The sequence below is a fragment of the Macaca thibetana genome, chromosome 4 (genome assembly GCF_024542745.1).
Source record: "Macaca thibetana thibetana isolate TM-01 chromosome 4, ASM2454274v1, whole genome shotgun sequence".
NCBI classification, from domain to species: Eukaryota; Metazoa; Chordata; class Mammalia; order Primates; family Cercopithecidae; genus Macaca; species Macaca thibetana.
Window position 1 is genome coordinate 32,078,441 of NC_065581.1, and position 23,188 is coordinate 32,101,628.

General features: G+C 48.4%; 3 protein-coding genes across 3 annotated transcripts in view; 2 read left to right on the plus strand and 1 right to left on the minus strand.

Annotated features, from left to right (window-relative positions):
* Positions 1-23,188, minus strand: part of ATP6V1G2 (ATPase H+ transporting V1 subunit G2) — a 98,764-nt gene that overhangs the window by 61,369 nt on the left and 14,207 nt on the right. The gene's annotated exons all lie outside the window — the stretch shown is intronic.
* The window catches only part of CSNK2B (casein kinase 2 beta), a 90,227-nt gene that overhangs the window by 14,904 nt on the left and 52,135 nt on the right, over positions 1-23,188 (plus strand). The window lies entirely within an intron of this gene.
* On the plus strand, positions 17,768-19,565 carry AIF1 (allograft inflammatory factor 1). The gene is made up of 6 exons (XM_050788548.1): positions 17,768-17,894; positions 18,068-18,129; positions 18,217-18,283; positions 18,648-18,689; positions 18,893-19,055; positions 19,365-19,565. The coding sequence occupies exons 1-6, from the start codon at positions 17,870-17,872 to the stop codon at positions 19,447-19,449; spliced, it is 444 nt and encodes a 147-aa protein (XP_050644505.1). The 5' UTR covers positions 17,768-17,869; the 3' UTR covers positions 19,450-19,565.

Genomic DNA, 23,188 nt, shown 5'->3' on the forward strand with positions numbered 1-23,188 from the left:
CCAGGCTAGTCCCAAACTCCTGACTCCAGGCTTCAGGTGTTCCTCCGACCACAGCCTTTCACATAGCTGGGATTACAGGCAAGTGCCTGGCTTCCCACTTTCATTCAATAAATTTTGTGCATCTACCATGGCTATCCTAGGCCATCCTGTCATAGCCACAGTTGTTACTATTGCTTATTCTCTGTCAAGTCCCCAATCTACATCTCCCCCTCAGGTGTCTTTCTGGAAACCTAAGTCCACACTATCTAATTGCTCTCTAGGCGGCTTACCCTGAATACTCCACGGGCATTTCAAAGTCATCAGTGTCCACTCACACTGGGTCAGGCTCCTGTCATCCCTGTCCCAGTGAATGGAAACACAAAGCTCCAGTCACTTAAGGCAAACACCTGGGATTCATCCTATTCTGCCTTCTCCCTCAGTTCCCCCATCCAAAAGATCTCCAGGCCCTGTCCATTCTGCTTCTGAAAGATCGCAGGTGTCTTTCCCCTGCTCTTCATTCCACTGCTCGTTAAATCCCTCGTCAACTCAAGGGGAAACAAGCACAGTTGCTTCTCTAATGGGTAGTGTGGTTTCTGCACAGCATCCCCTTCATGCCACCACTGCTGGGCACTGAGGTTCATTCATCTATTCAGCATCGCTCTTCATGAGTGCCTTCCATGGGCCAGACACCCTATCTTCATCTCTCTTAATCGCTCTTTTCAGTATCTCTCTCCTTACCTCTCATATTTCCCACATCTCTGTCCACAACTCTTTGTCTCACCATGTTATTCGCATTACTTGTTTCTTCCCCCATGTCCACTCACATGCCACATCTCTACACACCCCTACCCCTCTGTCTCTGTCACACGCACACACACGTCTGCTTATTCACTCATTCAACAAATATTCAGTGAGCACCTTCCACGTGAGACATTCTGTCTCTCTCTTTTTTTTTGTGCTCTCAGCTCACTGTAACCTCCACCTCCCAGGTTCAAGTGATTCTCGTGCCTCAGTCTCCCAACTAGCTGGGATTACAGGCATATGCCACCACAGCTGGCTAATTTTTGTATTTTTAGTAGAGATAGGGTTTCGCCATGTTGGCCAGGCTGGTCTTGAACTCCTGGCCTCAAGTGATCCACCTGCCTCAGCCTCCCAAAGTGCTGGGATTACAGGTGTGAGTTGCCGTGTCTGGTCTGCCTCTCCGTTTCTCTCTCTCTCTCTCTCTCTCTCTCTCTCTCTCTCTCTCTCTTCCTCCATCTCTCTTTGCATCACTTTCTGCATCCCCATCATTCTCCATGTTTTCCCTTCCCATCCCTCCCCATCAGCATACCTCATTCCTTTACTCCATTTCTCTTCCTTCCCCATTTCTCTCTGGGTGAGAGAATGAAGGAAGGCTAGTGACTAGTCACCTCTTCCCTCCAGGGGCCAGAGTTGAGGCCTGCCTTAGCTCTGCCAGGCTGGTTGGCACTACTCTTGTTTGCCCTTGGAGTCTCTGCACAAGGATGCTTAAAAAGAAAAAAAAAGAAGAAGAAGTTTAGGCCGGGCACAATGGCTACCACCTGTAATCCCAACACTTTAGGAGGCCGAGGAGGGTGGATCATGAGGTCAGGAGTTCGAGATCAGCCTGACCAACATGGTGAAAATACAAAATTACTAAATATACTAAAATATAAATATTATTATTATTATTTTTTTTTTTTTTTTTGAGACGGAGTCTCGCTCTGTCGCCCAGGCTGGAGTGCAGTGGCCAGATCTCAGCTCACTGCAAGCTCCGCCTCCCGGGTTCACGCCATTCTCCTGCCTCAGCCTCCCAAGTAGCTGGGACTACAGGCGCCCGCCACCTCGCCCGGCTAGTTTTTTGTACTTTTTAGTAGAGACGAGGTTTCACCGTATTAACCAGGATGGTCTCGATCTCCTGACCTCGTGATCCGCCCGTCTCGGCCTCCCAAAGTGCTGGGATTACAGGCTTGAGCCACCGCGCCCGGCCTTATAAATATTATTAAAAATACAAAAATTAGCCAGGCATGATGGCGTGCACCTGTAATCCCAGCTACTCAGGAGGAGAATCGCTTGAACCTGGGAGGCGGAAGTTGCAGTGGGCCGAAATCACGCCACTGCACTCCAGTCTGGGCGACAGAGTGAGACTCTATCTCAAAAAAAAATAATAACAATAAAAATGAAAATAAAGTTTGTGCAGCAGCGACAGAAAAGTAACGTACAATATTAGAGGAAGACTCACATCTCTCAGAAACTATATATTAAGCAGGCAAAAAAAATTATTAAAGATACCAGGTGCAGTAAGTCAAGCCTATAATCCCAGCACTTTGGGAAGCCGAGGTGGGTGATCAGAATTTCAAGACCAGCCTGGCCAACATGCTGAAACCTCGTCTCTACTAAAAATACAAAAATTAGCTGGGTGTGGTGGCAGGTGCCTGTAATCCCAGCTACTAGGGAGGCTGAGGCAGGAGAATTGCTTGAACCCTGGAGGCGGAGGTTGCAGTAAGGGGAGATCATGCTGCTGCACTCCAGGCTGGGCAACAGAGCAAGACTCTGTCTCAAAAAAATAGAATAGGTCAGGCGTGGTGGCTCACGCCTGTAATCCCAGCACTTTGGGAGGCTGAGACGGGCAGATCACGAGGTCAGAAGATTGAGACCATCCTGGCTAATACGGTGAAACCCCGTCTATACTAAAAATAAAAAAATTAGCCAGGCGTGGTGGTGGGCGCCTGTAGTCCCGGCTACTTGGGAGGCTGAGGCAGGAGAATGGCATGAACCCGGAAGGCAGAGCTTGCAGTGAGCCGAGATCACGCCACTGCTCTCCAGCCTCGGCAACAGAATGAGACTCTGTCTCAAAAAAAAAAGAATAAAATATTTTTCACTGACAAAGAGTGAAAACTATGTCTATGAAACTGTGAGCATAGCTAACACTCAGGAGTGATTGCACCACTGCACTCCAGCCTGGGCTATAGAGTGAGACCCTCGAGACCCTCTTTTTTTTTTTTTTTTTCTGTTTTGAGACGGAGTCTTGCTCTGTTGCCCAGGTGGGAGTGCAATGGTGCAATCTCGGCTCACTGCAACCTCTGCCTCCTTGGTTCAAGAGATTCTCCTGCCTCAGCCTCCTGAGTAGCTGGCATTACAGGCGTATACCACCACACCTAATTTTTGTATTTTGGTATACACAGGGTTTCACCATGTTGGTCAGGCTGGTCTCGAACTCCTGACCTCGTGATCCACCCACCTCAGCCTCCCAAAGTGCTGGGATTACAGGCGTGAGCCACTGAGACACTGTCTCTTTAGTTAAATTCTAATAATAATAATTTCACAAAAGTTGTTTATGATAAATAGCCATTCAGATTTTTTTTTTTTTTCCCGAGACTGAGTTTCTCTCTTGTTGCCCAGGCTCGAGTACAATGGCGTGATCTTGGCTCACCGTAACCTCCACCTCCCAGGTTCAAGCGATTCTCCTCCCTCAGCCTCCCAAGTAGCTGGGATTACAGGCATGCGCCACCACACTCAGCTAATTTTGTATTTTTTGTAGAGATGGGATTTCTCCATGTTAGCCAGGCTGGTCTTGAACTGCCAACCTCAAGTGATCCGCCAGCCTTGGCCTCCCGAAGTGCTGGGATTACAGGCATGAGCCACCACGCCCAGCCTCAGGTTTTTAAAATAGCAAATATTTATAGAAGGAAAAATATATGCATATTACAAAAGTTTAAAAATCAGTGAGTTGAACAAACATGTCAAGAAATGAGAAAAAGATTCAGCCCAATCAGCTGGGGAAAGGAAAGAAAGAGAAAGAAAGAAAGAGAAAGAAAGAGAGAGATAGAGGAGAGAGAGAGAGAGAGAGAGAGAGAGGAGAGAGAGAGAGAGACAGAGAGAGAGAGAGAGAGAGAGAGAGAGAGAGAGAGAGAGAGAGAGAGAGAGAGAGAGAGGAGAGAGAGAGAGAGAGAGAGAGAGAGAGAGAGAGAGAGAGAGAGAGAGAGGCCGGGCGCGGTGGCTCAAGCCTGTAATCTCAGCACTTTGGGAGGCCGAGACGGGTGGATCACGAGGTCAGGAGATCGAGACCATCCTGGCTAACACGGTGAAACCCCGTCTCTACTAAGAAATACAAAAAACTAGCCGGGCGAGGTGGCGGGCGCCTGTAGTCCCAGCTACTTGGGAGGCTGAGGCCGGAGAATGGCGTGAACCCGGGAGGCGGAGCTTGCAGTGAGCTGAGATCCGGCCACTGCACTCCAGCCTGGGCTACAGAGTGAGACTCCGTCTCAAAAAAAAAAAAAAAAGAAAGAAGGAAGGAAACAAGGAAAGAAGGAAGGAAGGAAGGAAAGAAGGAAGGAAGGAAGGAAGGAATAGAAGTACCCCCAAAATTAAGAAAGAACATAACAAAGATAATTTCAAAAATTAATGAAACAGAAAACAAAGGAACAATAGTCCAGAAAATATATATTTAGAGAGACTACTAATATTAATAAGCCTCTGACTAAACTGCTTAAGCAGAAAAAGGTGAGAGAGGGCACACACACAAAATGAGTAATTTAATGGAAATATAATCCCAGATGTAGTGGATATTTACATTGCAAAGTTTGATAAGATGAATAATTTTCTTTTCTGTTTTTTTGTTTTTGTTTTTGTTTTTGTTTTTTTAGAGACAGGGTCTCACTATGTTGTCCAGGCTGGACTCAAACTCTTAGCCTCAAGTGATCCTCCCACCTCAGCCTCCCAAATAGTTTGGACTGGGACTACAGGCATGGCCACCACACCCAGCTAAGATGAATAATTTTCTAGAAAACTATATGACCAGCTGGGCTCAGTGGCTCACGCCTGTAATGCCAGTACATTGGGAGGTTGAGGCAAGAGAATCACTTGAGCCCAGGAGTTTGAAACCAGCTTGGGAAACATGGCAAAACCTCATCTCTACAAAAAATAAAATAAAATAAAATAAAATTAGCCTGTGTGGCACACATCTGTAGTCTCAGCTATGTAGGAAGCTGGGGTGGGAGGATCACTTGAGCCCAGGAGGTCGAGGCTGCAATGAGCCATGTTCGCACTACTGCACCCCAGCTCGGACAACAGAGGGAGACACTGTCTCAAAAAAAAAAAAAAAAAAAAAAAAAAAAGAAGTAAGGAAAGAGAGAGAGAGAGAGAGAGAGAAGGAAAGCATATATGTGTGATCTCGGCTCACTGCAAGCTCCGCCTCCCGAGTTCACGCCATTCTCCTGCCTCAGCCTCCCAAATAGCTGGGACTACAGGGGCCCACCACCACACCCAGCTAATTTTTTGTATTTTTTAGTAGAGACGGGGTTTCACCGTATTAACCAGGATGATCTTGATCTCCTGACCTCGTGATCCGCCTGCCTCAGCCTCCCAAAGTGCTGGAATTACAGGCATTGAACCACCACTCCTGTTTTTTTTGTTTGTTTGTTTTTTTTTTTTTTTTTTTTTTGGCAGAGTCTTGCTCTGTTGCCCAAGCTGGACTGCAGTGGCACAATCTCAGCTAACTGCAACCTCCACCTCTGGGGTTCAAGTGATTCTCCTGCCTCAGCCTCCCAAGTAGCTAGGACTACAGGCATGTGCCAGCACGCCCACTAATTTTTTGTATTTGTAGTACAGATGGGGTTTCACCGTGTTAGCCAGGATGGTCTCGATCTTCTGACCTTTTGACCCGCCTGCCTCAGCCTCCCAAAGTGCGGGGATTATAGGCGTGAACCACTGCGGCGGCCAAGAAAACAAAATTTTAACCACCAAAAAAGTCACCAGATCCAGATAGCTATGAAACTTTCAAAACAGTTTTCATCATATGAAAATTATTCTAGAGATCAGAAAACAGGAAAAGTTTCTCAACTTGTTTCGTCAAATTAATGTAACCTTGGTGCAAAAGCCAGGCTTTTGAGAGAAAGGAAAATCATAAAGCAGTTTTGTTTGTGAACATAGATACAAAATGGAGAAGAGGAGAAAGAGAAAAAGAAGAAAAACAGGAAGAAGAAGAAAAGAAGAACATAATAAAAAATATTAGCACCAGGCACAGTGCCTCACACCTGTAATCCCTGAGGTCGGGAGTTTGAGACCAGCCTGGCCAACAGGGAGAAACCCTGTCTCTACTAAAAATACAAAAAATTAGCTGGGCATGGTGGCACATGCCTGTAATCCCAGCTACTCAGGAGGCTGAGGCAGGAGAATCGCTTGAAGCCAGGAGGCGGAGGTTATGGTGAGTCGAGATCACACCATTGCACTCCAGCCTGGGCAACAAGAGTGAAACTCCATCTCAAAAAAAAAAAAAAATTGGCAAGCTAGGCACAGTGGCTCACGCTGTAATCCCAGCTACTGGGAAGACCAAAGTGGGAGTATTACTTGAGGCCAGAAGTTTGAGACCAGCCTGGATAACCTAAAGAGATCTGGTCTCTGAAAAAAAAAATTACTTAAAAAATAAATAATAAATATTAGCAAACCTAAACCACTATTGACTAAATAATGTAAAATAACATAACCAAGTAGTCTTTATCCCAGGAAAGCAATTCACTATTCATGCAATTCTTAGTTCTATTGATACAATTTACTGCATTAAGAGATGAAGAGAAAAATCTGTATTACCATCTCAATCAACATAATGAAAGCTTTTCACAGTCAGGCGTGATGGCTCAACCCTGTAATTCCCAGCAGTTTGGGAAGCCGAGGCAGGAGGATCACTTGAGGCGAGGAGTTTGAGAGCAGCCTGGGTAACATAGTGAGCTGCCTTCTCTACAAAACAATTAAAAATTAGCCAAGCAGGGTGGCACATGCCTGCAGTCCCAGCAATTACAGAGGCTGAGGTGGGAGAATAACTTGAGCCCAGGAGTATATGGATGCGGTGATGCAGTGAGCTGTGATCACACCACTGCATTCCAGCCTGGGCAACAGAGTGAGACCCTGTCTCTTCCAAAAAAAAAAAAAAAAAAAAAAAAAAAACACATTTCACACCTTTCTAAAAGCTATTTATGAAAAATAACCAATCAGAATTTTTTTTTTTTTTTTTTGAGATGTAGTTTCTCTCTTGTTGCCCAGGCTGGAGTGCAATGGCGCAATCTCGGCTCACCACAACCTCTGCCTCCTGGGTTCAAGTGATTCTCCTGCCTCAGCCTCCCAAGTAGCTGGGATTACAGGCATGCACCACCAATGTCCAGTTAATTTTTTTTTTTTTTTTTTGAGACAGAGTCTTGCTCTGTCACCCAGGTTGGAGTGCAGTGGCGCGATCTCAGCTCACTGCAAGCTCCACCTATTAGTTCTCGCCATTCTCCTGCCTCAGCCTCCTGAGTAGCTGGGGACTACAGGCGCCCGCCACTACGCCTGGCTAATTTTTTGTATTTTTTAGTAGAGATGGGGTTTCACTGTTAGTCAGGATGGTCTCGATCTCCTGGCCTCGTGATCCACCCACCTCGGCCTCCCAAAGTGCTGGGATTACAGGCATGAGCCACCGTGCCCGGCCTAATTTTGTATTTTTTTAGTAGAGACGGGGTTTCTCCACGTTGGTCAGGCTGGTCTCAAACTCCTGACCTCAGGTGATCCACCCACCTCGGCCTCCCAAAGTGCTGGGATTACAGGCATGAGCCACCGCACCCATCCTCAGATTTTTTAAATAACAAAACATTTTACAACAGTTGTTTGTGATTTTTTTTTTTTTTTTTTTTTTTTTTTTTTTGAGATGGAGTCTCGCTCTGTCACCCAGGCTAGAGTGCAGTGGCACGATCTCAGCTCTCTGCAACCTCTGCCTCATGGGTTCAAGTGATTCTCCTGCCTCAGCCTGCCAAATAGTTGGGATTACAGGTACCTGCCACCATACCCAGATAATGTTTTGTGTTTTTAGTAGAGATGGGGTTTCACCATGTTAGCCAGGCTGGTCTCAAACTTCTGACTTCAAGTGATCCACCCACCTCAGTCTCCCAAAGTGCTGGGATTATAGGCGTGAGCCACCACACCCAGTTGTGATTTTTAAAATTAGGAATATATATTATGCGTCTCTCTTCACTCATGAAATTTAGTATTCATTTTTGAAACAGCTTTGTACTTTTCTGGTATACCTTTCCTCCTGTTATCTGCCATCTCTTCTCCGAGTACTTGTATTTCTGATGTCTGGTCTTCCTACGTTACCAAAATGCTAAGTTTTGTTGATTTTCAATTCATAATGAAAACCTAAGGCTGGGCGCTGTGGCTCACACCTGTAATCCTAGCACTTTCGGAGGCCAAGGCGGGTGGATTACTTGAAGCCAGGAGCTCAAGACCAGCCTGGCCAACATGGCAAAACCCCACCTCTACTAAAAATAACAAAAATTAGCTGGGAGTCGTGGCAGGCACCTGTAATCCCAGCTACTCGGGAGGCGGAGGCAGGAATCACTTAAACCCAGGGGACAGAGGTTGCAGTGAGCTGAGATAGTGCCACTGCACGCCAGCCTGGACGACAGAGTTCGTGCCATGGCACTCCAGCCTGGATGACAGAGTGAAACTCAGTCTCAAAAAAAACAAAGAAGCCAGGCGTGGTGGCTCACACCTGTAATCCCAACACTTTGGGAGGCCAAAGTGGGCGGATCACGAAGTCAGGAGTTTAAGACTAGCCTGACCAACATGGTAAAACCCTGTTTCTACTAAAAATACAAAACTTAGCCAGGGATGGTGGTGTGCACCTGTAATCCTAGCCACTCAGGAGGCTGAGGCAGAACTGCTTAAACCCGAAAGGTAGAGGTTGCAGTGAACCAAGATTGCACCACTGCACTCCAGCCTGGGTGACAGAATGAGACTCCATCTCAAAAAAAAAAAAAAAAAAAAAGAAAAGAAAAGAAAAGAAAATTTGGGCAAAAATTGTCATCTGCTTTTGGCAATATATTTCTGGCATATCGTTTGTCGGTAAATTGTGTTGCTCTTTTTTACCTTTATTTTCCGTAGAAGTGGAGTCTTGCTCTATTGCCCAGGCTGGTCATGAACTCCTGGCCTCAAGTGATCCTCCCATCTCGGCCTCCCAAAGTGCTGGGATTACAGGCATGATCACTTCTCCCAGTCCCTTTGGGCAGTTTCTAAAACATTCTCCCTCCAGCTTTCCCAGTAGTACTTGCCTCTGCTCAGTCAGCTTGCTCACAGCTTTTCCCTCAGCATGACGCCTTTCCTCCAAGGAAGGAATATTTTCTGTGTGGTCCCTAGAACACCTCCTCCCTCCCTGCCCTTCCCTGAGGTACCACTGTGGACTATCTGCTCTTCTTGGAATTTGGTCACACATGAACGTAATTGGGAGTTTGTAGGTTTTCTGTCTCCTAACTTTACAGAAAATTTAATGTGTGCTTATGTGTTTCCATTCTCTTTATTGCACTCTATAGTTTCCAAGAGACAAGTGGGAAGATTTAGAAATAAGCTGCTGACAGCTGGGCGTGGTGGCTCATGCCTATAATCCCAGCACTTTGGGAGGCCGAGGACGGGTGGATCATGAGGTCAAGAGATCGAGACCATCCTGGCCAACATGGTGAAACGCTGTTTTTCCTAAAAATACAAAAATCAGCTGGGCATGGTGGCGCACACCTGTAGTCCCAGCTACTTGGGAGGCTGAGGCAGGAGAATTGCCTGAACCTGGGAGGCGGAGGTTGCAGTGAGCCGAGATAGCACCACTGCACTCCAGACTGGTGACAGAGTGAGACTCCATCTCAAAAAATAAAAATAAAAAAAAGGAAAGAAACAAAGAAAGCTGCCACATTCCTCTCAAAGCTCTACAGGGAGAATTTTTAGAAAAGAATTATGACAACGGCAACCTTGGTGAGCTGGTCATCATTGTACAGGGCTGCACCTTGCAGGCTCAAAATCCTGACTTGTTTTCTCGCCTCAGGAAGAGCCCTCTCATTAACCAAGCTTCAAAGTTTGGTGCATACACCAGGATGCCCTTTTGTTCATCTAGAATGAGAAATAGATGCTGGGCATGGTGGATCATGCCTATAATCCCAGAACTTTTGGAAGTTGAAGTGGGAGGATTGTTTGAGGCCAGGAGTTCCAGACCAACCTGGGCAACACAGCAAGACCCCTGTCTCTACAAAAAATAAAAAAATTATCTAGGCATGGTGGTGCACGCCTGTAGGAGGCTGAGGCTGCTGTGAGCTGTGATCACGAAAGAGTGAGACCCTGTCTCCAAAAAAATAAATAAATAAGAAAGAAAAGGAAAAGAAAGAAATAGAGCTGCAGAGATCCATTTCCTCCCAGCCTCTCCCACTCCTGCATTCCCTACATACACACACAAGCACACTATATCAGTCAGGGTCCCAACAGGAAACAGCACCCACACATTTTGATAATTTGAGGAAAACAGTTTCTTTATAAAGGTGGGGCCTGGCGCGGTGGCTCATGCCTGTAATCCCAGCACTTTGGGAGGCCAAGGCGGGCAGATCACGAGGTCAGGAGATCAAGGCCATTCTGGCTAACACAGTGAAGCCCCATCTCAAAACAAAACAAAACACACACATACACAAAGGTGGGAGTGTTACAATGCAAGGGAACTGCAGGGGATATTGCCACCCCCAGGCTCAAAGGGATGAGAGGAGAGAGAGGTTGCAGCAGTGGTTCTTAGTTATTTTGTGCCACAGATCCCTGTGGCATTCTAATAAAGCATAAAATTTTAAAAACATACATATAAAAACAAATCGGCCGGGCGCGGTGGCTGCACGAGAGGCTGAGGCAGGAGAATGGCGTGAATCTGGGGGGCGGAGCTTGCAGTGAGCAGAGATCGCGCCACTGCACTCCAGCCTGGGCGACAGAGTGAGAAAAACACACACACACACACAAATCGGCCAGGCGCAGTGGTTCACGCCTGTACTCCCAGCACTTTGGGAGGCCGAGGTGGGTGGATCATCCGAGGTCAGGAGTTCCAGAGCAGCCTGGCCAACATAGCGAAACCCTGTCTCTACTAAAAATACAAAAAATTAGCTGGGTATGGTGGCGGGCACCTGTAATCCTAACTGCTTGGGAGGCTGAGGCCGGAAAATTGCTTGAACCTGGGAGGCAGAGGTTGCAGTGAGCGGAGATCGTGCCATTATACTTCAGCCTGGGTGACAGAGCAAGACTCCATCTCAAAAAAAAAAAAAAAATTGCATCGAATTCCAGTTATCAAAATATTAATAAAAACTTTCAATAGAGTAAATTGAAACTGTCCCAAGATTGACAAGAATTGCATGCGGGGGTCTGGGCGGAAATACAGTTATAATGAAGCATAAACCAGGCTGCAATTTGGCTCACTGCTCTATTCCTGCAATTCTCCAGATTCTGACCATCCGCATCCCCGTTGTGCTAACATTAGGGTCAGAATGTCTGTATATTATGACCCCTCATCTCTATATTTAAGGAAAAAAAAAGCCAGGCACGGTGGCTTACGCCTGTAATCCTAACACTTTGGGAGGCCAAGGAGGGCGGATCACGAGGTCAAGAAATCCAGACCATCCTGGCCAACATGGCGAAACCCTGTCTCTACTAAAAACACAAAAAAATTAGCTGCGCTTGGGCCGGGCGCGGTGGCTCAAGCCTGTAATCCCCAGCACTTTGGGAGGCCGAGGCAAGGATCACGGGTCAGGAGATCACGATCCTGGTCAAGAAACCCCGTCTCTACTAAGAAATACAAAAAAAAACTAGCCGGGCGAGGTGGCGGGCGCCTGAGTCCCAGCTACTGGGGAGGCTGGAATGGCGTGAACCTGGGAGGCAACTTGCAGTGGCTGAGATCCGGCCACTGCACTCCCCTGTCTCCTACTCAAAAAAAAAAAAAAAAAAAAAAAAAAAAAAAAAAAAAAAAAAAAAAAAAAAAAAAAAATTAGCTGCGCTTGGTGGCGCGCGTCTGTAGTCCCAGCTACTCGGGAGGCTGAAGCGGGAGAATCTCTTGAACCCAGGAGGCGGAGGTTGCAGTGAGCCAAGATCACGCCACTGCACTCCAGCCTGGGGGACAAAGCGAGACTCCATCTCAAAAAAAAAAAAAAAAAAAAAAAGGCTGTGGCGGTGGCTCACGCCTGTAATCCCGGCACTTTGGGAGGCTGAGGCGGGCAGATCACAAGGTCAAGAGTTTGAGACCAGCCTGGCTAACACGGTGAAACCCCATCTCTACTAAAAATACAAAAAATTAGCCAGGCGTCGTGGCGGGCGCCTGTAGTCCCAGCTATTCGGGAGGCGGAGCTTGCAGTGAGCGGAGATCGCTCCACTGCACTCCAGCCTGGGGGACACAGAGAGACTCCGTCTCAAAAAAAGAAAAAAAAAAAAAAATAGCTGGGCGTGGTGGTGGGCGCTTGTAATCCTAGTTACTCGGGAGGCTGAGGCAGGGGTATCACTTGAACCCGGAAGGTAGAGGTTGCAGTGAGCAGAGATGGCACTACTGCACACCAGCCTGGGCAACAGTGTGAGACTCTGTCTCAAAAATAATAATTAGTCACCATGGCTGGGTGCAGTGGCTCATGTCTGTAATCCCAGCACTTTGGGAGGCCAAGACAGGTGGATCACCTGAGGTCAGGAGTTCGAGATCAGCCATGGCCAACATGATGAAACTCCATCTCTACTAAAAAACACAAAAATTAGCTGGGTGTGGTGGCGGGCACCCAGCTACTTTGGAGGCTGAGGCAGGAGAATTGCTTGAACCCAGGAGGAGGAGGTTGCAGTGAGCCGAGATCATGTCACTGTACTCCAGCCTGGGCGACAGAGAGAGACTCCATCTCAAAAAGAAAAAAACCTAAGGCGTGGTGGCACATGCCTGTAGTCCCAGCTACTCAGGAGGCTAGGGTGGGAGGATCACTTGATCCTGGGAGGTTGAGGCTGCAGTGAGCCATGACCACACCACTGCACTCCAGGCTGGGCAACAGAACAAGACTCTGCCTCAAAAAGAACAAAAGAGAAGAAAAGTCTATCTGGGGATGATGATGACTCCCAATATCTTCTCTCTGGTAGTTGATCTGGTTATTTGACAAGATCTCTAGGCAGGAGGTCTTAAGACAATTGCATTTATTTTGCAAAGAAGTTTTTTCAGTCAGATAAGGAAATTCCAGAAACTGTGGTAGGACTTTGATTCTAAGGCAGCTTCTAAGGCCTCTCAGCATTTTAAAGCACCAGTCTTTGGGGTATCAATTTCTGAGCCCAGTATCTTCTTGCATATCTATTCTTTTTTATTTTTTATTTTTTTTTTTTTTGAGACGGAGTCTCGCTCTGTCCCCCAGGCTGGAGTGCAGTGGCGCAATCTCGGCTCACTGCAATCTCCACCCCCCGGGTTCACGCCATTCTCCTGCCTCAGCCTACTGTGTAGCTTGGACCACAGGCGCCGGCCACCACGCCTGGCTAATTATTTTTTATTTTTTATTTTTAGTAGAGACGGGGTTTCACCGTGTTAGCCAGGATGGTCTCGATCTCCTGACCTCATGATCCGCCCGTCTCAGCCTCCCAAAGTGCTGGGATTTCAGGCGTGAGCCACCGCGCCCAGCCTGCATGTCTATTCTTTTCCCCTCATCTGTGTTTAGGCCCTGAGTTTCCTTCTCCACCCGCTTGTCCTTCTATATACCCTTCAGTCTTCACTTTTTTTTTTTTTTTTTAGATGGAGTTTTGCTTATTGCCCAGGCTGTAGTGCAATGGCATGATCTTGGCTCACTGCAATCTCCGCCTCCCAGGTTCAAGTGATTCTCCTGCCTCAGCCTCCCAAGTAGCTGGGATTACAGGCATGCACCACCATGCCTGGATAATTTTGTATATTTAGTAGAAACGGGGTTTCTCCATGTTGGTCGGGCTGATTTCAAACTCCTGACCTCAGGTGATCCACCCGCCTCAGCCTCCCAAAGTGCTGGGATTACAGGCGTGAGCCACCGCGCCCGGTCTAGTCTTCATTTTTGTCCCACAGTCAGAGCAGCTGTCAGTTTCTCTATCCCAGGCAGTTTTTCTGAGCATCTAAGCACTGTCTCATCCTAGTAGTCTGTCAAGCCATTCTTAATGGAAAGACCAGTCTGGGAGGCAGTCTCACTCAGAATAAAAGCCAGAGTCTTCACAAGGCCCTACCCAAAGTGACCTCCTCCTCACCTGGCTTCGGCAGCACAGGCCTCCCTGCCACTCCATGAACACTCCAGATATCCACACTGCTCTCACGTCAGGGCCTTTGAACTTGCTGTTCCCTCCACCTGAAATACTCTTCTCCCATTGTGATACTGTTTTTTTTTTTTTTTTTTTTTTTTTTTTTTTTTTGAGACGGAGTCTCGCTCTGTTCCCCTGGCTGGAGTGCAGTGACGCGATCTCGGCTCACTGCAAGCTCCGCCTCCCGGGTTCCTGCCATTCTCCTGCCTCAGCCTCCCGAGTAGCTGGGACTACAGGCGCCCGCCACTGCGCCCGGCTAATTTTTTTGTATTTTTAGTAGAGACGGGGTTTCACCGTGGTCTCGAACTCCTGACCTTGTGATCCGCCCGCCTCGGCCTGTGATACTGTTATAATAAAAAAATATATATTTTGGGCTGGGTGCGGTGGCTCACACCTGTAATCCCAGCACTTTGGGAGGCCGAGGTGGGTTAATCACGAGGTCAGGAGATCAAGACCATCCTGGCTAACACGGTGAAACCCTGTCTCTACTAAAAATACAAAAAAAAATTAGCCGGGCATGGTAGCAGGCACCTGTAGTCCCAGCTACTTGGGAGGCTGAGGCAGGAGAATGGCGTGAACCCAGGAGGTGGAGCTTGCAGTGAGCCGAGATTGCCACTGCACTCCAGCCTTGGTGACAGAGCGAGATTCCGTCTCAAAAAAAAAAAGAAAGAAAAGGCCGGGTGCAGTGGCTCATGCCTGTAATCCCAACACTTTGGGAGGCCAAGGCGGGCAGATCACGAGGTCAGGAGATCGAGATCATCCTGGTTAACATGGTGAAACCCCATCTCTACTAAAAATACAAAAAATTACCCAGGCATAGTGGCGGGCACCTGTAGTCCCAGCTACTTCGGAGGCTGAGGCAGGAAGAGGGCGTGAACCCTGGAGGCGGAGCTTGTAGTGAGCTGAGATCGCACCACTACACTCCAGCCTAGGCAACAGAGCCAGACTCCATCTCAAAAAAAAAATAAATAGGCCGGGCGCGGTGGCTCAAGCCTGTAATCCCAGCACTTTGGGAGGCCGAGACGGGCGGATCACGAGGTCAGGAGATCGAGACCATCTTGGCTAGCACGGTGAAACCCCGTCTCTACTAAAAAATACAAGAATTTAGCCGCGCGAGGTGGTGGGCGCCTGTAGTCCCAGCTACGCGGGAGGCTGAGGCAGGAGAATGGCATAAACCCGGGAGGCGGAGCTTGCAGTGAGCTGAGATCCGGCCACTGCACTCCAGCCTGGGCAACAGAGCGAGACTCCGTCTCAAAAAAATAAATAAATAAATAAATAAATAGCCTGGTGTGGTGGTGATCACCTGTAATCCCAGCTATTCAGGAGGCTGAGGCAGAAGAATCGGTTGAACCTAGGAAGCAGAGGTTGCAGTGACCTGAGATTGTGCCACTGCACTCCAGCCTGGGCAACAGAGCGAGATTCCATCTCACTTTGGGAGTCCAAGGTGGGTGGATCACCTGAGGTCAGGAGTTCAAGACCAGCCTGCTCAACATGGTGAAACCCCGCCTCTATAAAAATACGAAAATTAGCCAGGCATGATGGCAGGTGGCTGTAATCCCAGCTACTCGGAAGGCTGAGGCAGGAGAATCACTTGAACTTAGGAGGCTGAGTTTACAGTGAGCTGAGATTGCGCTATTGCACTCCAGCCTGGGCAACAGAGTGAGACTCCGTTTCAAAAACAAAAACAAAAACAAAAAAACCGGAGACCATCGGCAATACTCCTATGTCCCCTCTTCCCTACTTTGTTTTCCTCCATAGGAACCTAGCACCTTTTTTTTTTTTTTGAGACCGACTCTCGCTCTGTTGCCCAGGCTGGAGTACAATGGCGCGATCTCAGCTCACTGCAACCTCCGCCTCCCGAGTTCAAGCGATTCTCCTGCGTCAGCCTCCTGAGTAACTGGGATTAAAGGCACACACCACCAGGCCCTGCTAATTTTTTTTATTTTTAGTAGAGATGGGGTTTCACCACGTTGGTCAGGCTGGTCTCCAACTCCTGACCTCATGATCCACCTGCCTCAGCCTCCCAAAGTGCTGTGATTACAGGCGTGAGCCACTGCACCTGGCCACCTAGCGCCTTTAATATACTTATTTATTTATATCGTCTGCCTTCCCCAATTAGATCAACCATGACGACAAGAGTTTTCGTTTGTTGGATTCTCTGGGCCTAGAGGAATGCCTGGCATATAGTAAGCATTCAGTAAATATCTGTTGAGTGAATGTATGAATGAAAAACTGAGATCCTCCCAGCAGGCACCGAGAACAGTGGGAGTACAGGGTTGCAGCTCTCTGCAGCAGGAGAATGCAGCTGCAATAAAGGGACGTCAAGAAGCCAGAGTCCGGCCGGGTGCGGTGGCTCACGCCTGTAATTCCAGCACTTTCGGAGGCTGAGGCGGGCGGATCACAAGGTCAAGAGATAAAGACCATCCTGGCCAACATGGTGAAACCCCGTCTCTACTAAAAATACAAAAATTAGCTGGGCGTGGTGGTGTGCGCCTGTAGTCCCAGCTACTCAGGAGACTGAGGCAGGAGAATCGCTTGAACCCAGGAGGCAGAGGTTGCAGTGAGCCGAGATTGCACCATTGCACTCCCGCCTGGGCGACAGAGCAAGACTCCATCTCAAAAAAAAAGAAGAAGAAGAGGCAGCCAGAGTCCACTCCAGCATCTCTCCTATCTGGCTTGGGTCAGGGAGAGGGCAGTGAGAAGTGAAAACTCCCAGCTACAGAAAAGGAAATATGTTGGGGGAAGGGAGAAGGAAAGGTGTCTTCATCAATGCCAGGGCAGGGTAGATGGAGCCCTGGGCAGGGAGTTTGGACAAGGAAATCTCAATGAGGGAAATGTGCTGTCCTCACCTCCCCAAGAAGTGACTGGCCAAACAGAGTGGCAGAGGGGATAAAGGTTATGCCTAGGGAGGCATGTGTCAGAGGCTATCATCCACTCTGTTGAACCCACAGTGACCAGCACCCCCATCACACAAACATGCCTGCATGCATGCATGCACATGCAGTGCGCAAACCTGATGTCAGCCTCACTCCCTGGCTCTTCTGTTCACAAACACTGTTTCTTTAAGTACTACTTTCAGTTCCTCCAAGGAATCTACTTAAACTGTTAAATTCCTGATCTCTGTAGATTTTACCAAAGATTTCAAAGGAGATGAGAGGGTTACATTGCACATACTAAAATAAACAAATTAAAATGCTTTGTTAGAGATTTCCATATTTTTAAGGGCCTCCTTGGAGCTGACAGGCTGGGAGCAAGGTTTCTCTCCCTTTCTAAACCCTGTACCCATCTTGTCGCCCTCCTGGAGCTGCCAGCAGACTTCAGATTCTTCTCTCACCTACAGAGCAGAAAAATTCAGCCAGCCCTTCCTTGTCTTCCTATCTACACCTGCCTGTCCAGACTCATGAAACCTGACAAAATGCAAGGTCTTACCATTACCCAAACCTTGGACCTGTTCAAAAAGAGCAGTTCCTGCGAATAAATGTCCCTGATGTCTTCCTGCCCTTCCTGCACACCTCCAGTGGCTTATCAAAATCTTTGTTTCATGCACACACCGGGCTCTCATTTCAGAGGAATTTGGGAGAATGTTATTTTCTAATCTGCATTTCATGCCGGGCTCCCCCTCCTTCCTGGGGCGCTAATGTCAGCAGAACCTGATGGGGAAGTGAGGTCTGGGAGGCAGAGGAGGAAGGAATGAGGGGAAAGGGGAAGTTTGGGAGGAAGGCTTCTGAGAAGACTGGTGGGAGAGAAGGAGAGCCTGCAGACAGAGGCCTCCAGTTTGGTCTGTCTCCCCACCTCTACCAGCATCTGCTGAGCTATGAGCCAAACCAGGGATTTACAGGGTAGGGAGAGTGGCATAGGCAGCGGCGTTAGATTGGAGGAAGGAGATGGACAGACCTGGGCTGTGGGCTAGGAGGGCTGGTCTAGGCAGGCCAACTGTGATGTCCCTGGGCTGTTGTCAGGGTAAAGAGAGGAAGGGAGGGATGAAGGCTGATTAATCTTTTCCCCCCGACAGGAGGAAAAGCTTTCGGACTGCTGAAGGCCCAGCAGGAAGAGAGGCTGGATGAGATCAACAAGGTAGAAGGAAGAACTAAGGGGGCAGAGCCTGGGGGATGGGGCATGCATGGGGAGGGCCTACCCTGGCTCTTATTTTCCCCTCCATAGCAATTTCTAGATGATCCCAAATACAGCAGTGATGAGGATCTGCTCTCCAAACTGGAAGGCTTCAAAGGTGAGGGGGAAACTATAGGAGGTGGAGGCGGAGCTGGGGGTAGGAGGGTTAGGATTTCCACAAGAACAGGGCAGGAACAGCAGAGACACAAAGTTTACTCTTGTGGTAGCTAGAGGGGAACCTGCCTTTATTGCCCTCCTGCCACACTGCGGTCCCTTTCCCGGGCCGGCCTCTCTCAGCATCCTCTCTAGCTCCTTACACCCTAGCAGGGCCCCTCAACTCCCCAACCCCACTTCCTCTGCCTGCCCCTTCTCCTTCCACGTTGAGTCCTCCACCTAGCAGTGGGTTGGCAACCCCTTCCTCAATCTCCTGCTGAAAACCCTCCAGGCAGCGCTGATCCCCTCTGCTCTCTCCCCTCACCCAGAGAAATACATGGAGTTTGACCTTAATGGAAATGGCGATATTGGTGAGAAACGGGTGATTTGGGGCGGGGGTGGGGTGGGGTGTGCAGGCCTAAGAAGACAGAGGTCTCTCCTACTTGCTCCATTCCTCATGATTTGGGAGGGGGCCCACCTACCAGAGTGGGAGGAAGGAGAATGGGGATGTGGAAGCGGAAGAAGAGAGAGAGGATCTCCCTACCTTCTCCCCATCCCCATCCTCTGCCCCCAGATATCATGTCCCTGAAGCGAATGCTGGAGAAACTTGGGGTCCCCAAGACTCACCTAGAGCTAAAGAAATTAATTGGAGAGGTGTCCAGTGGCTCCGGGGAGACGTTCAGCTACCCTGACTTTCTCAGGATGATGCTGGGCAAGAGATCTGCCATTCTAAAAATGTGAGTGTCAAGTTCCAACCTCCCCTGTACTTACCTGTTTTCTCCTCCCCGATCCCTATCCTTGTCCCCAGTCTCAACTTTTCTACACGTTGCTCATCATCCGTTCTTCCATCCTTAGAGGGACCCTTCCAAGGTCCTGACCCCATCCCTTTCCATAGTCCTGGTCCCCAGAAACTCCAACCCCTGCTCTTCCTCCTCCCACTTCCACCCTCACATCCCCATCCCCTTCTAGCCTTTCCTAGCACCCTATGATTTATTCCCTTGAGAGGAGTGTTCCCTGATCCCTGTGCCTCTTTCCATCTCAACCAGGATCCTGATGTATGAGGAAAAAGCGAGAGAAAAGGAAAAGCCAACAGGCCCCCCAGCCAAGAAAGCTATTTCTGAGTTGCCCTGATTTGAAGGGAAAAGGGGTGATGGGATTGAAGGGGCTTCTAATGACCCAGATATGGAAACAAAAGACAAAATTGTAAGCCAGAGTCAACAAATTAAATAAATTACCCTCCTCCTCCAGATCAAGTCAGCTTAGTTTTTATTTGGGTGAATTTTTTCCGGGGTTTGGGAAGGAGAGACAGGTCTTGAGGGAAGGGCAGCAAGGATTTGGCCATATGAACAATCCATCAACAACGCTATAGTGTGTCCACTACAGCAGATGGTTTTGTGCACCAAGTGGGAGTCCAACTGTATAAGACAGCCTTAACCTCAAGGAATGCAGGCAGGACAGAAACACATGTCCAAACAAGGTACTCAGGCCCATGACAGATTTCATGAAGAGCAAGGAATACCATGAACCAACATTCTCCACCACTATAAGCTTTGTCACTTTGACAAATCACTCAGCCTCTGTGAGGCTTTTCTCTAAAAATGGGAATAAAGTGACCCATGCTATTGTGCCTGACATATCACAAGCTCTCAATAATGTTTAAAACTTGAATGAGCTGGGGCCGGTGGCTCACACCTGTAATCCCAGCGCTTTGGGAGACCGGGGTGGGCGGATCACCTGAGGCCAGGAGTTCGAGACCAGCCTGAGGAACATGGAGAAACCCTGTCTCTATTAAAAATGCAAAATTAGCCTGGCATGGTGGTGCATGCCTGTAATCTCAGCTACTTGGGAAGCTGAGGCAGGAGAATCTCTTGAACCCAGGAGGTGGAGACTGTGGTGATCCGAGATCGTGTCATTGCACTGGGCAACTAAAAGTGAAACTCCGTCTCCAAAAAAAAAAAAAAAAAAAAAAAAAAAAAAAACTTGAATGAATGGCTGGATGAATGAAAGAACTGGTGCTATTGAATAAAGTAAATAATTTACAGCCGGGCGCGGTGGCTCATGCCTGTAATCCCAAAACTTCAGGAGGCCGAAGTGGGCAGATTACCTGAGGTCAGGAGTTGGAGACCAGCCTGGCCAACATGGTGAAATCTCATCTCTACTAAAATACAAAAAATTAGCTGGGCGTGGTGGTGGGTGCCTGTAATCCCAGCTACTCGGGAGACTGAGGCAGGAGAATCACTTGAACTCGGGAGGTGGAGGTAACAGTGAGCTGAGATCATGCCATGGCACTCCAGCCTCGGCGACAGGAGTGAGACTGTCTCAAAAAAAAAAAAAAAAAAAAAAAGAAAAGAGAGAGACTGGAAGGAGAAACTCATTGGAAACGATGACTGTGGACAGCCCTTACAAGAATTTTGCTGCAAAGGGTAACAAAATGGTATGTGTGGTAGCCAGCAGGGGAGAAGGGAGAAGAGAATCATTTTGGAAGTTTGAAAACAGAAGTCATCTTAAATCTTACTGAGCCTCTGACTAAAATTCTCATCTGATTTCTGCAAACTTTTCTGCCTTCACTTTCCAAAATGAACAAGCAGTCTCCTTTATTTAACCACATCAGGCTAGGCACAGGCCCCCAAACTCATGCCTTCACTAATCTGTTCCCTGTGCCTGAGATGTACACCCTCTTCTCAAACTTGGGTAAGTTCTAACTCGTTCTTCATATCTATTTATTTATATTTTTTGACAGATATCTACTCCAGTCGTTCTTCATATCTCATTTTTTTTTTTTTTTTTCTGAGATGGAGTCTCATGTTGCTCTCAAAGTGCTGGGATTACAGGCATGAGACACTGCTCCTGCTCCCAGCCCTTTATTTATTTTCATTTTCTTTTTCTTTTTTTTTTTTTTTTGAGACATAGTCTCACTTTGTTGCCAGGCTGGAGTACAGTGGTGTGATCTCGGCTCACTGCAACCTCTGTCTCCCAGGTTCAAGCGATTCTCCTGCCTCAGCCTCCCAAGTAGCTGAGACTACAGGCACGCATCACCCGCCCAGCTAATTTTTGTATTTTTAGTAGAGACGGGGTTTTGCCATGTTGGCCAGGGTGGCCTCCATCTCTTGACCTCGTGATCTGCCCGCCTCAGCCTCCCAAAGTGCCGGGACTACAGGCATATGAGGCACCACGCCCGGACTCCTATCTCTTTTTTTTTTTTTTTTTTTGAGACGGAGTCTGGCTCTATCGCCCAGGCTGGAATGCAGTGGCTGGATCTCAGCTCACTGCAAGCTCCGCCTCCCGGGTTTGCACCATTCTCCTGCCTCAGCCTCCCGAGTAGCTGGGACTACAGGCGCCCGCCACCTCGCCCGGCTATTTTTTTGTATTTTTTAGTAGAGACGGGGTTTCACTGTGTTAGCCAGGATGGTCTCGATCTCCTGACCTCGTGATCCGCCCGTCTCGGCCTCCCAAAGTGCTGGGATTACAGGCTTGAGCCACCGCGCCCGGCCCCGGACTCCTATCTCTTAACAGTTTTTCTAGAAGCATGTCTCAAGCACCCCAGGCATAGTTATATTTTATTTCTCCACTTCTTTCTTCCTTTTTTTTTTTTTAGATAGAGTTTCGCTCTTGTTGCCCAGGCCAGAGCGCAATGGGACGATCTCGGCTCACAGCAACCTCCGCCTCCCAGGTTCAAGCGATTCTTCCAACTCAGCCTCCCGAATAGCTGGGATCATAGGCATGTGCCACCACTCCTGGGTAATTGTATTTTTAGTAGAGACGGGGTTTCTCCATGTTGGTCAGGCTGGTCTCGAACCCCAGACCTCAGGTGATCTGCCCGCCTGAGCCTCCCAAAGTGCTGGAATTACAGACTTGAGCCACCGCGCCCATCCTTCTGGTTTTTTTTTTTGAGACGGAGTCTTGCTCTGTCGCCCAGGCTGGAGTGCACTGGCATGATCCTGGCTCACTGCAACCTCCGCCTCCCCGGTTCAAGCAATTCTCTGCCTCAGCCTCCCGAGTAGCTGGTATTACAGGAGCCTGCCACCACGTGAGGCTAATTTTTGTATTTTTAGTAGAAATGGGGTTTCACCATGTTGGCCAGGCTGGTCTTGAACTCCTGACCTCGTGATCCACCTGCCTCGGCCTCACAAAGTGCTGGGATTACAGGCGTGAGCCACCAGGCCCGGCGTTGTTTCTCGACTTCTGTAATGTCCTGTGCACATCTCCAGCGCCTTCAAATCATAGTCATTGAATGATCTGTTGAATGGGTATATTAGATCTGATGGGAGCAGAGAGCTCTAGAATCGGGTAGTAAGAGACAAAGGAGAGAAACAGTACTGCATTTGACAAAATGAAACCCATTAAGAAACTACAAATTCCCGATATCAAATATAAAAATTTATTCACGAAAGTTATAGGTTATAAAATTAAATGTCCGTCTTAGTCGATGGTTGCCCATATTTTGATGAACAAGTCATTCCTAGCCTATCTTTGTTCAAACGATTTGCATACATTATGCAAATAAATAGAACTGCCCGAAGAAGGCTTACGCTACATGGTGCGGGCGAAACGCCTCCCGGGACCTTTGGATTGGTCTGTCTATCCACCTTATTTGCATGACGTGATTTAACAACTGGAAGGCCCCGCCCCTCTGATGCATTTCCCCCCGCTCCAACCACCTCCCCAAATTCACGGCAAAGGGACGCTAGAGCTAGAACTCGTACCAAGTCTGCGGAAACTCCGCCCTCCGGCAGCTAATCCCGCCCGCCAGCCCGCGTCCTCTCTCCCCTCCCCAGCTGAAGGCGCCACGGGCCGTGAGTCGTTGCCTTCCACTTTTGGCGTCCCTACGTCTCTCCGCGCCCATCTGTCTACGAACGTCCGACGCACGCTC

Bases quoted from the DNA above. Each gene is read 5' to 3' on its own strand.
- AIF1 (XM_050788548.1), top strand. From the start codon at position 17,870: ATGAGCCAAACCAGGGATTTACAGG. The intron at 17,895-18,067 runs GTAGGGAGAGTG...TCCCCCCGACAG, and splicing joins CCAAACCAGGGATTTACAGG to GAGGAAAAGCTTTCGGACTG. The intron at 19,056-19,364 runs GTGAGTGTCAAG...CATCTCAACCAG, and splicing joins AGATCTGCCATTCTAAAAAT to GATCCTGATGTATGAGGAAA.